This window comes from Glandiceps talaboti, chromosome 2 (assembly GCF_964340395.1).
Source record: "Glandiceps talaboti chromosome 2, keGlaTala1.1, whole genome shotgun sequence".
Lineage (NCBI taxonomy): Eukaryota > Metazoa > Hemichordata > Enteropneusta > Spengelidae > Glandiceps > Glandiceps talaboti.
The window spans coordinates 4,369,148-4,384,316 of NC_135550.1; the positions used below are offsets into that span (position 1 = coordinate 4,369,148).

The following is a 15,169-nucleotide window of genomic DNA, read 5'->3' on the forward strand; positions in this document are numbered from 1 at the left end:
AGGTAATTAGATTGCCCGATCAAATAATGAATACAAGAAGTCTATTTCTACTTCTAGTTTACTATTTATTTGCAACATGGAGTGTATTTATGAACACATGTTTAATAACTTATTTCTTTTAAAACAGACTTCAAAAGAAATTGATAAACCACGTTATGATCGTTCCCAATAATAGCGGATCGAGTAGTGCATGTTGCCATGGTATCAATGGTATAATATCCTTCTCTGTTGGTCAAGTATTGCTTTTTTTTTTTTAAAGTAGAAGTACTTGATGGCTCGATCTACTTCATTATTTTGGAGAGTTAGCTGACGCTTTGCTGACCGTTAACTGGACTCTTTAATCCATTGCCCAATGTTCAATCCTACCAATTCACGTACATTTATTGATTTATTTCTCGGAAGACACGTTTTTGTCCTCCTTTCATAATCCGATATCGACATTCCTGATCAAAAAATTATCATAGTAGTTGTGGTCGAGAGAAATCATCTAAAACAACACCAATTATCACATATTCACACGATATTATAACGATTCTGACAATTTAGTCTGTTGTACTTTTATGTATTATTTCCAGGGATACACGAAGATCAAAATCATCATCATCATCATCATCATCATCATCATCATCATCATCAACAACAACAACAACAACAACAACAACAACAACATCATCATCATCATCATCATCATCATCATCATCATCAACAACAACAACAACAACAACAACAACAACAACAACAACAACAACAATCAAACTATATAATAAGATTAATTTAGACACAAACTAAATCTAATGTTGCAATACGCTGATATAAGCTATTAACATAGACACCAACTAAATATATCGTTGCAATACGTTGATATAAGCTATTGACGTCATTATACTCACTTGAGGGTGGTGTCTCCGATAGCAAGTTTTCCTCAAGTGGCCTCACATTCAACCACATTCAACATTTACACTATCTCTTGATTACGAGGCGATTATATCCATACAACCGATGCATCGCCCTCGCCCACTTGTGTAATCTAGGATACCAAACCATAACATTGTTAGTTTGTGTACAACTTAGCTTTTGTATATATATAGCTAATTTCAGTTGAAGTACATCCACCGTGCCAAAGTATATTGTCTAGCTTTAATCATCTCAGTGGTGATTTCCCCATGTTTGGTTTCTGAGAATTATACCTTCATTTTTGAGTTCTACAGTTTATCTAAAGATATCAAGATTTTACGCCCAGGATACTTACCAATAGAATGTATCATATACACAGTTCGAAATTTAAGTTCAAATGAATCAGACAAACCATAGGAAGTCCTTCATTTTTATAATTTGAATACAAGTACGTGGAATTGTTTACTGCACGTGAAATGCATCGAAATAAATATGTTTCAGTTTAAGGAAACGAAGAGGGAAATGTCCTTGTGGTCATCATTGTATTCACCCTGGTATTAAATTACAGTTACGTATATATATATATATATATATATATATATATATATATATATATATATATATATATATATATATATATATATATATATATATATATATATATATATATATATATATATATATATATATGTGTGTGTGTGTGTGTGTGTGTTTGTAAATATGTAAATTTGTGTGTGGCTCTCTCTATATGAATGTATGTATGTATGTATGTATGTATGTATGTATGTATGTATGTATGTGTGTGTGTGGTGGTGGGGGGGGGTACCATCATACAATAAAAAGTTGTTCGTTAGTCTGACGTTGACACTTTTTATCTTTTTTTTCTGCAGAACAGAATTATAATTTCCTTTTGAAATCGCTCTTTTAAACCAGCAATGTATTAAACTTCTAGATCTCAATTCCAAATCACGTTTTCTAATCTTATCGATTAAGTGCAATATATTGTTATGTATACCCCACATACTAGGCATCTAACTAGTATTATAGTTAATAAGGAAGCATTTCGCGACGCCCATATGCTAAAAAAGAAATAATCAAATTCAATTTATTTTTGCTGGGGTTTGAAAAATCTTAATAAAATAGAGAAAATACGGATTATTGACAATTATTTTAATACCCTTTCTCCAATTTATCAAATCTACTTTTCTATATCCCTGACCCCTGACCCCAAGTTCCAGTAAATGTTATTTTTCTGCAAGGCTGTGATACCTAATTCAAATTCTGTTTAATCTCATGTTGAAATTTAATATCCTCTCTCATTTTTTTTCTAGTTGTATTATCGACAAAGGATCAGAAAAGGTTAATGGACAAGTTATTCGAGCACTATAATGTTCACGTACGACCTGTGTATGTGATGAATACAACCACAACCGTGGAATTAAGTGCGTGGCCGGCACAGGTTATCGACATGGTAAAGAGTAAATTAAAGAATTCCTACAAATTTGATTTTTAGATTGAGTAATATTTTACCTTTGAACTTTCCATTTTGTATTACAACATTGATAGGTTAATATAGACGCAAGTAAATTGGTGTTCAGCTTTGTGTATTTTAAATTTATATAAACATTAAATTGTACTGTTTGTTAATATTGTTATATGTATACAGCAAGGCAGAACACTTACATGTGTTAATAGTACAAACCCACGCTTAAGAGTCAAATGATGTCAATATGGTAGATATGTGCACGACACATGCATTAAGGGTTAAAAGATACAACACCATACTTTTTAGCTCCGCTGTCAGCGAAAGCTGAAAGCGTAGCTTTAGGTATAGGTTGTATTAAGGTATATGTATAGGTGGAATCATTGGTGTCCGTCAAACTTTTATATTTTCATCATCTTCTCCGAAAGTGACAGTCAGATTTCTTCGATGTTTGGTGTGCATGTTCCCTTGGGGGAGGCTATTCAGATTTGTTCATGCCAAGTTGATCTGTGCCATTTTCATCATCTCCTCGATTACTACTTATCAGATTGCTTTGATATCTGGTGTGTTGATGCACAGAGGGTAGCTTACTTAGATTTGTTAATTTCAAGTCAGCACGTCTTCATTTTTATTTTTTATGATTTTTTTTGTAATTTGAAAAAAAAAATGAATATGTTAATGAGCATTATGACCGCCGCCATATTGGAAATCAGTCGATGAGACTTTAAGTAAACTGCCACTTTTCAAAAGACACTATTGACGTCAAACAAGCAATGTAATATGTGCTATAGTCATAATTCTACGCATTGGGCACCCAAATGACAAGCGTTTGTTCGAAACAGGGTTGTAAACTTCAAATCCAAATTCTGCACCCCTTCTACATAATCAGCCAGTCCGCAGCATCCTCATTTGCATACTCTATCCTTCAGTTTGAGACTAGTATTACACTTTGAATGGCTGCTCATGGGCCTTATTTTTTGGTATTTTCAACTCGCCATAACTTCCACTAGAGTCCACCATTTTAGATACTGTAAACGCCTAAACCTCAACTGACATCTCTTTTTTTGTACCAGGAACATAAATTTTGGAATTACATTTAGGAATACCAATTTTCCGACGAATTCGGGACACATACTTGAGGGCCTAGGCCCTAAAACCTCGGCCCGGTTTTTCGCTCATACTACTACCCTAGTAGTTTACTTTAAGGACCGGAAAGTTTTACAAATTTCACGAAAAGGTGGATTTTTATGTGTTTTAAATAACTATGGCAAGTAAATTTAGTAGGATCGTTGTGTAACGCTCCATTCAAGAATTTTCGGTAGAAAACGACTGATTTAATAATAGTACTATCGAGGCTTACTTGGACTTGGACCTTACTCCAGTTCATCGGGAAGTTTAGCCAGTCCGATAATTCTTTCTGGTTTAGTTTACAACACTTTTGATCACGCAGATTTTGTTGTTGTGATGACAAGAAATAATAAAAAAGATCACTTCAACCATTTTGTTGTGTTTTCTTTATGAAAGGTAATCGAACATGAACGAGTGTTACCACTGTAACGTATGGCTGAGAATGACTCTCTTCCGGGTACTTGGGATTGTCGCCGCACGGAAACTAAGATGGCTATTAATACATTTCTTCCCTATATATATCTACTACAACTAGTACATGTTGAATGTTGTTGACTTGGTAAATTTGTTAGAAAATTGAAATTCAAATTGCCTCAAAATTATTTTAGATCCCTAGTTTATTTCATTCATCATTAAAATTTTCCAGGGTTAAAGCTGTAAGACACTGGAATTATTTATAGCCAACCTCAAAATCCTCTTTTTTTTCTTTTTCTTGTGTGCATATCCCAGTCATTTTTTTCTGAGATTTTGTGCAATTTTTCATAACAGTAGATTTTTGTTATAAAATGGTGACTATGGTATAAAAGTACAATACATTACCAACTTCTGTGTAAAATGTGTTTTATAGTGAGACATCATATGAAACCACTAACCACTTTATTACATCGCTAAAACAAAACTGCACAGTGAAGAGCTGAAGAACCGAACCACTTCTACATGTCACCAAAATAAAAAATAAAATTTAAAAAAAAACCAACGGAGCTATTCGGACCGATAGGTCGCTTGTTGTTTGTTGCAATGCAGCGTAAATTTGATAGAGACAGGAAATAGACTCTGATATGGATGGAAGCCATTGCGATGTCAAAACATGATGTAACCGATAAGTGTTGCATTTTAATTAAGTGCGTGCGTCAGGCGTTGATGTAAGTTGGAATGGAGTTTGAACAAACCATACTGTCGTGTTTTTTGCTGTCGAAATTAAATTGCACCACTTAATAGGGCAAGCATCGTCATTGTCTGTTTTTAAATATACAATCGGAAATATTATTTTGGTTATTTTCAGGACGAACGACAGCAGAGAATAACAGTTAACGCATGGATTACTATGGTACGTCATTGACACAGATGAATGCAATCACATAGAAAGAGTTGTTTTTAGAAGGCATAGATGTGATGGGAAGACATATAATATCTTTCACACCTGGTGTTAGATTTACTTCCTCCCTAAGATATGGATGGTAGTGCAATGTCCTTTCTAAAGGTTTTCTAAACGTAGATCTGCACTGCATATTATAGCTGTACCTGCCAGGCATACCATGCTTATATAAGCTCAAATTCATGGAAGTTCACCAAACTTTCATGTTTATCAAAAGTTTCATTTAAGAGAGATGAAACAAATGAGTAATTCCATTGAACGGTGATTTTGATATGTTTGTCATGTTCAAAAAAAGAAACGAGAGTCAACGGGTTTTTCTAGATTAGATCAGTCTTTTCAGTGTAAATTCATTTTGATACCAGCAGCATATAGCTGTGTGTTATTTTGGTTATTAACAAAGCACTTTCTGAACTCATGTCAAATACTCTTATATAATTAAGCAACAAACTCCCTCCTGGGGATGTATGCCCCGAGGACTGATCAGTTGATAGGGTGGGTTAACTATGATAATATTACATATATCAGCATGGTATTACTATGAGTCGTATACAAGTTCTCCTTTTTCACTTTTAATTGGAAAACAAACATGTTTCGAACAAATCACCTGTCCGTCTTTAGTGTTTAAACTGGATCTTACTTATATCATTCTGTCAGATCCAGTTATAAAGAAGACTAGTGATTTGTTACAAACATGCATGTTTCCGATGAAGAAGAAGTTAACTTGTGTATGGATGGAGTCAGCTGGACAGAACAAGGGTATACCATCCAAAGGGCTGATATATTGCTTTTATGATTCATATCTAATTATACTGGTATATAGAAATTTGTAACTAAACTGTCAAAAAATAGGAAGTAAGTACAGGCATATATCGGTCCCGGAATCTGTATACGTCAAGGAAAACGTTTAATAGTAACGTAACTAACACATTGTCACTAACACAGAAATCACACCCTTTCACTATACAGAGGAACCTACCGTACCCATGTTGTCTAAAGTAAAATGTGACGACAACCCATTTATTTCTTATCCACTTATTAAAGGGGCACATTCAGAGTTTATACATTTATAAGGCATAATTTTAACTGTAGTTTAAACGATGCCTTGTGTATTCTATTTACTGAAGTATACTCAACTATCATTTGATACTGACTGAACTTAATCCTGGTATTTAGAAATAGTACACGATGACATAATTTATTGTACGTACAATAAATTGTCGAGGAAACCACACACTATTATGTTATCAATTGTACTAACATTGCTAGAATACGATTTTATTGTCATCAAAGGTATGCATTGCATTAACATTTATACTACTAATTAATTAATTATGGCATTATGCAAGTAGTCTCAATCGAGTCAAACATCTTATAAACTTAGCTTATACCACAGTACTCTAAAATGTATAATGATTTAGTAACACCATTTAGTTAGATATGTAAAAGCTATTACTGTGTTGAATGGATGTGATGGTACAATGATTTAGTAACACCATTTAGTTAGATATGTAAAAGTGTTGATTGGATGTGATTTATACTACTTGATAGAATAACATTGTTAACTTGTGAACAAACGAGCATTGAATGAAATAAAAACTAATAAAGAATTGAGCGAAACCTTTGACCATATTTGCAAGTAGCATCTCTAAAAAGTTCTGTAAGCCCTTTCATTCTTTCGCCTGAATTTATAGACTGTTTAATTGTCTCTTGTACTTACAGTGGTGGATGGATGAATTCTTAAGATGGAATGCTAGTGATTATGGTGGTGTTGACCATATTTGGTTACCAACATCCCATATATGGATTCCGGATATCACACTTTACAACAAGTGAGATGTTTTGATATCAAACATTTACAACCCCTTATGATTATATCTTTTATCGGCTTCTTTCATATGATTTACATGCTTTGTATTTCATAATATCAAATCCTCGGACAAATATTTTACAACCCTCATTCCTGAACGTGTACAAATATACAATCGGTGACAACCAAGCAGTGACAAGAGTAACTTGTTACAAAAAGGGAAAGTTAACAAATGAATTGGATTAATAACACTTTGCACAGCATTTTGGAACAGCAGAGACTTGTATTACATTCCATCGTTTGATAAGAACAGATTTATGGTCACTTTATGTGTACATGAAGAGCCACGTGAACTTCAAATTTGTTTGTGAAGGCATGTGAACTATTTGAATGTAAAGTGGCCATAAAACTGTCCTTATCAAACGACGGCATGTAATATACTTGTCTCTGTACTTTCCACATGCTGTGCCAAGTGTTATTAATCATGTGTTTACCTTCCCTGTTTATAAAAAGTTCTACTTCTGGTTGTACAACTTGGTAAAAGATCTGTACAAACCGTGACTTTGTTGCGAAAAATTCTTGGATATTGCTAACACTTTATCATCACCATTGCACTGTTTTGATAAATGAGATGGGAGAAATTAATATATTTTAGTGCGAATTCTGCATTCAACTATGTTATCATATCTTTCAAGAAGATGTTATAGTTCTGTAAATGCTATTGGTCGTTATTCTTTTCCAGTGCTGATACAAGATGGGAAAATTTGATGGAAAAGGCGTTGATGGTGATTCGAGCCGACGGTCATATCGATTGGAGTGCCTCCCTAATCATGAATAGCTTTTGCAGAATCGATATTCGATTATTTCCGTTCGATCGTCAGAAGTGCAGCCTCGTTTTTGGTTCGTGGCAGTACCCCCAGTATTACATTGACATGCAGGTCGGCATGGGGGATACAGCATATTTCGTCGATAACGGAGAATGGGACCTGGATGCGTTAGATATTGCACGGAACACATCAATGTACGATCACTTAGACGATCCTAACACACCATTCACAGAAATTACCGTAACTTTAGAACTTCACCGAAGACCACTGTTTTATGTATTGAACCTGATTGTGCCCTGTGCTCTGATATTTGCCGTTACACTACTAGGGTTCTACCTGCCATGTGATTCTGGTGAGAAAGTGACCCTGGATATAACCATATTGTTGTCACTTACTGTATTTCTACTGTTGGCATCAGAGTTTATGCCACCAACGTCGGATACAATACCCCTCATAGGTAAGAAAAAGTATAATTAGTTGCTTACTAATAGTTACTGTAATTACTAATAGATACTTTTACTGTTTACTGGTATTCACTATGTTTGTTACCAATATGATTGCAATTTACGTCATTAAGTTTACATTCACAGAATCGAAATTAAAAATTGGGAATATTCATAACTCATATTACATTTATATTAATTATGTATGTAATAAAAATTATTTTTATTATATAATTCACAATATTTTATTCTATGTTATTTTATCATTTTATATAAAAATTACCATGTTAATGAGTTGGCACTTTTATAGTTCAAACTCGGAAGGGTTAGACTGGTTAGAACTTAACTATATATACTGTTCCATCATTATCATTGATAAAATGTAGTCAACAGATTTAGATCTCACTTGGAATCGTTATTTGCTGACCTATAAGAGTGAATTTCTTTGTTATACTTTTGTTATTATCCTCTATATGGGGCGGTCGTTGTGTAGGCCATGACGTCAAGGAATGTTATGTATATAACTAATGAACGAGGTTACCAACATAACACTGACAGACACTGAGTAGCACTAAAAATGTCAACGGATCTCAAATGTAACTAAATTAGGGGAAATGCAGGCCTGGTTTGGACAACTAATTTAATAAAAAGAATGACTGATAGCTCGACGATGGACTTGACTTGTGAATCTAGAAGAGCTATATAGCTATCTAACATGATTACGTAGTAACTAAGGAATCGTGTAGTACAGCTCTCAGCATAATAGGTGTCTTTTTTCGCAAAGTGTAGTTTTTTAAGTAAGGCCAAATTGGCAATTAAATTCCTTTACTAGTAGACCATTCACGCTCCAGACTCAACAAAAAGCCTCAGACATGATTATTAAAATTGTTATGTTAGAAAGACTGAGCTGAGGTCTCTTCTGAGCAAAAGATGCACTGTTCTTATAGAAAATGTCCTTGGATATCGGTGTCAGATGACTTTCTACTTCCCCTGACACTTATAACTGTGTTTTCAATTACGGTTTTCCCATATTTCAAAATGTAAAGATGGACACACAATCAGATCCAAATACACACTTCTTGCCCAAGGAAGTGTAATTCAGTGTAATTTGAAGTGATATCATTACTTTCACTAAGAAACAGCACGTCTGTACAGGCTACGTAAAATTCTTAACCCAATTAAAAAAATATGCGTTTTGTTTCACGGAATTTTGTTTTGTTACTTTATATTACGAATTGATTATTATTGACTTCGACATACAGCATGAAATAGGATGGTGCTCTATCAGCATCTATGTGTATCAAACTTACGGTTGTATATCATCACATCTCAACAATTGTCTGATTCCTTTAACAACATAGAGCTACTTCTACAAATTATTTGTGAAATATCTGTACATCAGGGGATTCTTATAACGGGGTCATGAACTACCTATTTTCGAATTTTTTAAACATAGATGTAAGTATCACCTTTGTGGGAACATTCTTCGAGAGACTGATTATGTCTTTGTACGTGTTGCTATGGCGATGTTGATTTCACGCGTGCGATGACGTAAGTGTTTATATTGTACACTGTCGATTATATTACATTGTGATGGAATTTTTTCAGTATGTGATTAGCAATAGCTAAATTGTGGTATTTCGTGAAAAGGAAAATCATTGCTAACGAAATGTCTGGAGGAGTTGTTTTTATTTTGAAAATGTCACGAGTTATGATTATTCAAGTTGATGTCACGATATCTGTACTCGAATGTACTTTGATAACAAATTGCCTAAAATTAGGAAAGACAAGGATGGTGGTATAACATGACTTGTATAGGTTTCCTTTGTTCTCATAGCTACGGGGATAACCCCACTGGCATGCATATATGTTACCTACATGTTGTAACAGTTGGGGACCGGTAACGGAGCTATCGTTAATTGAGTTTATAGCGGCTTTCGTACTGAGTCAGTTAATAGGTGTATCTCGATCACGACTCGATGGCGTTCACATTCCTATGTCATTACAACAATCCTCACCCGAGTATTAAACTCTAGCGATAATTCGTTGATCAAACATCGGCGTTTCTAACATAACCATGGTAATTTACTGTTTTCATGCTTACAACTCACGATTACAAAAATGCAATATTTATTTTCTTGATTGACTTTATTAGCTAGGTGATGAGAGACAGCTACAGATGTACAGAGACAGAGACAGAGGGAGACAGAGAGATATACAGAGTCATCAGAGATAGATAGACAGTCAGTCTGCCAGTCAGTCAGACAGACAGACAGACAGACAGACAGACAGACAGACAGACAGACAGACAGACAGACAGACAAACAGAGAAGGGGGGGACAGAGAGGGGAGAGAACAGGGAGAGAGTCGGAGAGCTGGAGGATGGAGAGAAAGATAGAGAACACTAACTGAAAGACGTTGCGTTGCCTTCTTTAAATAGTCCATATGCCAATTCAAGTAATAAAATTAAAACAGATTTCAACTGAATGCCCCCTGTAAGGGAATCACTAATTATGCAAATAACTCATTAAACTAAAAAAAAGTATGGTAACAGGCTTTTTTTTGGACTAGCGTGCTTTCTTAGGTTAATGTATGTGCCAAATTATACGGAATTTGAAGAGTGCTTAATTACTGAATATCGTTCATTATTCAAAATACTCATTAAAGGTAAAACTTGCAGCAACAAACTTCATAGGACAGGTGCGTATTATTATGGTTGATATATGTACCATATTATACAAAATTTGAAGCTTGCATTTTTAAGATACAGCCTAGTTACCTAAAATCATTAATTATGCAAATTTTTCATTAAAACTGTAAGCTATATCAACAAATGTTATAGTACATACCCGCTTTGTTATGGTTAACGTATGTACTAAATGATATTGAAATTGAAGTATGCAGTCTTAAGATATAGCCTAATTACCGAAACTCATTAATTATGCAAATTATTCATTAACACTGTAAGGTACATCAACTAACTTTATAGGACATACACAATTTGTTATGGTTAATGTATGTACTGAATTGTATTTAAGTTGAAGTATGCAGTCATAAGATATAGCCTAATTACCAAGAATAATTAATTATGCAAATTATTCATTAACACTGAAAGGTACATCAACATACTTGATAGGACATATGTGTTTTTTTTATGGTTAACATATGTTCTAAATTATGTTGAATATGAAGTATGCATTCTTAAAATATAGCCTAATTACCAAAAATAATTAATTATGCAAATTATTCATTAACACTGTAAGGTGCATCAACAAATTTTATAGGACAAATTTATGTTTATGTTTAACGAATATACTAAATTATATTGAAATTGAAGTATGCAGTCATAAGATATTGCTTAATTAGTTGATTTCATTGATATGCAAATTTACGTGAACAGATCTCGCTCAAAAACTAATCAGGTCTAGCCATTACCCCAAACATTATATGTACTAAATTTCATTATACTTGAGCCCGCCGTTTTTAAGAAAACAGTGACACAGACAGACAGACAGACAGACAGACAGACAGACAGACAGACAGACACACACACACAGACGGACACATGACAGACACACAGACAGACATCCCCCTTTTAATACGTCCCGTACCCTTACGGGAGGTAACATGTAGATACGTACCTGGAAAGCCACTAGCCAATTCACGTATGGTAATCATTTGTATTCTTTTCAATCCACGTACATGTATAGCTTGAAATAAAGTTTCTGAAACTTTTATACGTGTACACGTGTAATCAACTCTTTGTATAGTCGGACATAGCAGCATCACTAATATATAGCTGTAGTTTTTTGGTATTCTTTGTTTAGTTAATCACATACGCCAGCTAGACATACGTCTTATTTGTAGTGTCTGAGCCTTCCTTTATAAAGTTGTTCCTTATACCGTAATTATAATAATAATAATAATAATAATAATAATAATAAAGACCCGAGTGGACACTTTTCTTAAATCAACTTTATAACTACATGTTTATGAACAAATACATCAGCCCATGTGGTCAAATAACCTAACGCGAATCCATAGTTTGGTCATAATCCACCGGAAGCTAAACTATCTATCATCAGGGATTTATAGATAAGCCATGTACAGACACACTTTTGTTCAATCCACGGCAGCTACTATGTTATTGCAATTTTCTAGCATAATCCCACTATTCATTTTTCCCGAAGAAGATATAGTCGTTGTATGGGTATATTTCAAAAAGTATTGAAATTACTATGGAAACTGATATAATTGAATTTCTAAACTCTAACATTTTGAATAGTGCCATAGTAACAATAAGATCAGCACTGTAATGAGTACACACCTTTCTTCGCACACTGTCCATTACATTAATAACATTCCCGTAATGGGAATTTGACAGGAGTACATTTGGTTATTTGGTTATCCAAAGATATGATTGAACACTAATGAAACATTTTGAATAAATTTGATAGACTTTATTTGATAATCTGCCGACCCAATTAACAAATATTGCAAAGTTGTAGATCTGAATGCAGAATTACGCCGATCTTGTCATTTTCGGTTGGAACGTATTGGGGTCATAGTTCAAAATGAAAGAGCATACTATTAGCTGTGATTATGCTAAGAAAATGCAAAATCACAACACTTGAAGGTAATCTAATTAAAGCTGTACTAGCTAGCTGTAACTGGAACTCTTCTGTTTGATATAATATTATTATATTGTACACCTTCTGCGATCCAAATTAACCGCGATTTCAACTTATTACTAAAACCATAGACTCCCGACTATAACACTACTTACAGGTATAATAGATCTCTAATTGATTAATACAATTATTGGACGTTAACAATTTTCAATGAATATACTGTTGGTTGTTTGATCGACAAAATAATTTATTTAGCTAGAGTATGAATAAGAGCGCATCTTTTATCGCTAGTATAATATTATATATTGTTTTACTGATACAAACAAACAGGGGTCAGTTAAAGTGTGATGTCTGCTGGCAAATACAATACGTGGAGTCCTGATCACTGTGTAAACCCTTACTTATCCCAAGTTATCACCAGCAGTTTGAAGTTGACTTATTTGCGTGACACTAGAGTTCACTTTGGCAACAAATCGTTCGTAAATCGAATGCATTTCTGCTCAGAAACATAGTTTAGTCTGGGCGTCCCTCGGTAACACTAACTATTAGTGTCTGTCAGGTAGGGCGGGGTCGGGGCGCCCTCACACATCGGTCAACATCTCTCTCGTCACCGGGGAGGGGGGAGCGACACGACGTATCTTCTACTTTCCTAGCTACCTCGCTGGATTTTCAAAACGTGGTACCTCGAGATGCTCGCGTATGAATTGGGACGACTTATGCACTGTAAAGACTACACCTAGTAATAAGAGTAATACTATTAAAGTAACTTACAAACATTTAGTTGCTTGCCGCAGTTTCTTGTAATCCTGTGTGTCCGATCCCCGAATTCGAAGTGGGTTTCCAATTCCAGGTTTTTGATAATGTTGAGGACAGAGACTAGTATATACAATGCTCGCAACCCCCCCCCCCATTGGATTTAAGTGAAAATATAAATGGCATAAGTAATGTTACTATAGATATAATATAATGTATGTTGCTCAAGTGTATGATAAATTTTATTTGAAAAAAGGAGAAAATGATTAATTATTGCTACATTCTTTAAGTTGCTATCACGTTTGTCATGTTTGTTCGTTTTCAGTTCAATATTACGTTATTACCATGATATTGGTTTCCATGTCAACAGCAATGACTGTGGTCGTCTTAAATTTCTACCATCGGAATCCAGGTTGGCACGAGGTCCCACCTTGGTTACGACGAGCAGCGTTTGGATGGCTAGGTAAGGCTATGCTTGTTGCCACTGAGCCATCCCCATTCTTGAAGAAAAAGCGGGGACATGTGAAATACAACCCCGTAGCAGTCAAACGACATAACAACGGAGAATTTTCTCTACGGTCTCTCGATACTATGTCATTGCTCACAAGAGGGCGCCCTCTTACAAACAAATTTGAGGAAACTAGCTTTGACAATGATGAGGATCACAACCATACGGATACACATGGGGAAACGCAGAAGCGTCATCGTTGCTGTGGTAACAATCGCCATCTTTGTTGCGTCAACCAGTTGCATCGTTTTGACGTGTGTGTAGATAGTACCAGACAATTATTAGAAATAATGCGTCACATCTCTTCTCAGTTAGACGACCTAGTGGAAAAATACTCCGATCAGGCACACGAGGAAGAACTTCAGAGGGATTGGAAACAAGTGGCACGGGTCATTGACCGTGCTTTCCTAATAATATTCATCATTGTCACTGTCTCAACGACTGTCAGCATAATACTTCAGATGCCTCTCTGAAGGATACAAAGCATCATCCTCCGTGTGTGATGATAGTATGACCAAGATGAAAAAACTGTGTCTTAAACGTCCAAACGCCTTAACATATCTTAAGACTTTATGGTTTTTCTGTACAATGAGTAGTTATCGGATACTGTGACCAAACGTTAACACTAATATCTTGCATTTCTTCAAAACGGCCACATTGAATGTGAAAACACATCATGCCTCCTATACCATGCAAAATAGAAAGACTGTTTTCAATGATACCATCACAGACATATCATAAAATGTCACGAGTAAAGATGTTAAAAAATTATTTAAACAAATATTTGTATTAATCAAAGTCTGTGGGTATACATTTTCAGCTCAATTGGTCTGTTAATAGACCCTGCCTTATACCGAGAACGATTAACAGATTACGCAATTATTACCTCACAACTTATCGGATTTTGAGAGTATGGTTTTAAAGCAGGCTTCAACTATACCAATGGGATGTGAGTCGTTACATTATCTTAATTGACGATACTACCATAGTGGCGTTCAGTGGCTTGTGTTGTACGTTATGTAGCTAGCTGGCTGGCTGGAAGATAATAAGAATCAGAATCGTAATTTAACATTTAAGTTTGTATATTAAAATGTACTATCACTGTGTATTATGGTATTAAAGTCAATCAGACCAAAAAGAAATATTTGAATTTCGCAGATATACTTTTTTCCCGATAGTTTTTATTAAATTTACATTTCCTCTATATTTCAAAGTTTTAATGAGTGTGTGTGTGTGTGTGTGTGTGTGTGTGTGTGTGTGTGTGTGTGTGCAGAGAATAAATGAAATGATCGTTGAGTACTAAACGAATCCAACATGACT

The 15,169-nt window shown here is 34.7% G+C and overlaps 1 protein-coding gene across 1 annotated transcript in view; it reads left to right on the forward strand.

Annotated features, from left to right (window-relative positions):
- LOC144453584 (neuronal acetylcholine receptor subunit alpha-10-like) overlaps positions 1-14,322 on the forward strand; it is a 28,908-nt gene extending 14,586 nt beyond the window's left edge. The window contains exons 2-6 of the mRNA XM_078144906.1: positions 2,226-2,365; positions 4,788-4,832; positions 6,600-6,709; positions 7,430-7,971; positions 13,667-14,322. Coding sequence (XP_078001032.1) covers positions 2,226-2,365; positions 4,788-4,832; positions 6,600-6,709; positions 7,430-7,971; positions 13,667-14,322 — 1,493 coding nt within the window. The remainder of the gene's footprint in view (positions 1-2,225; positions 2,366-4,787; positions 4,833-6,599; positions 6,710-7,429; positions 7,972-13,666) is intronic.
- Positions 14,323-15,169: the final 847 nt, after the last annotated feature.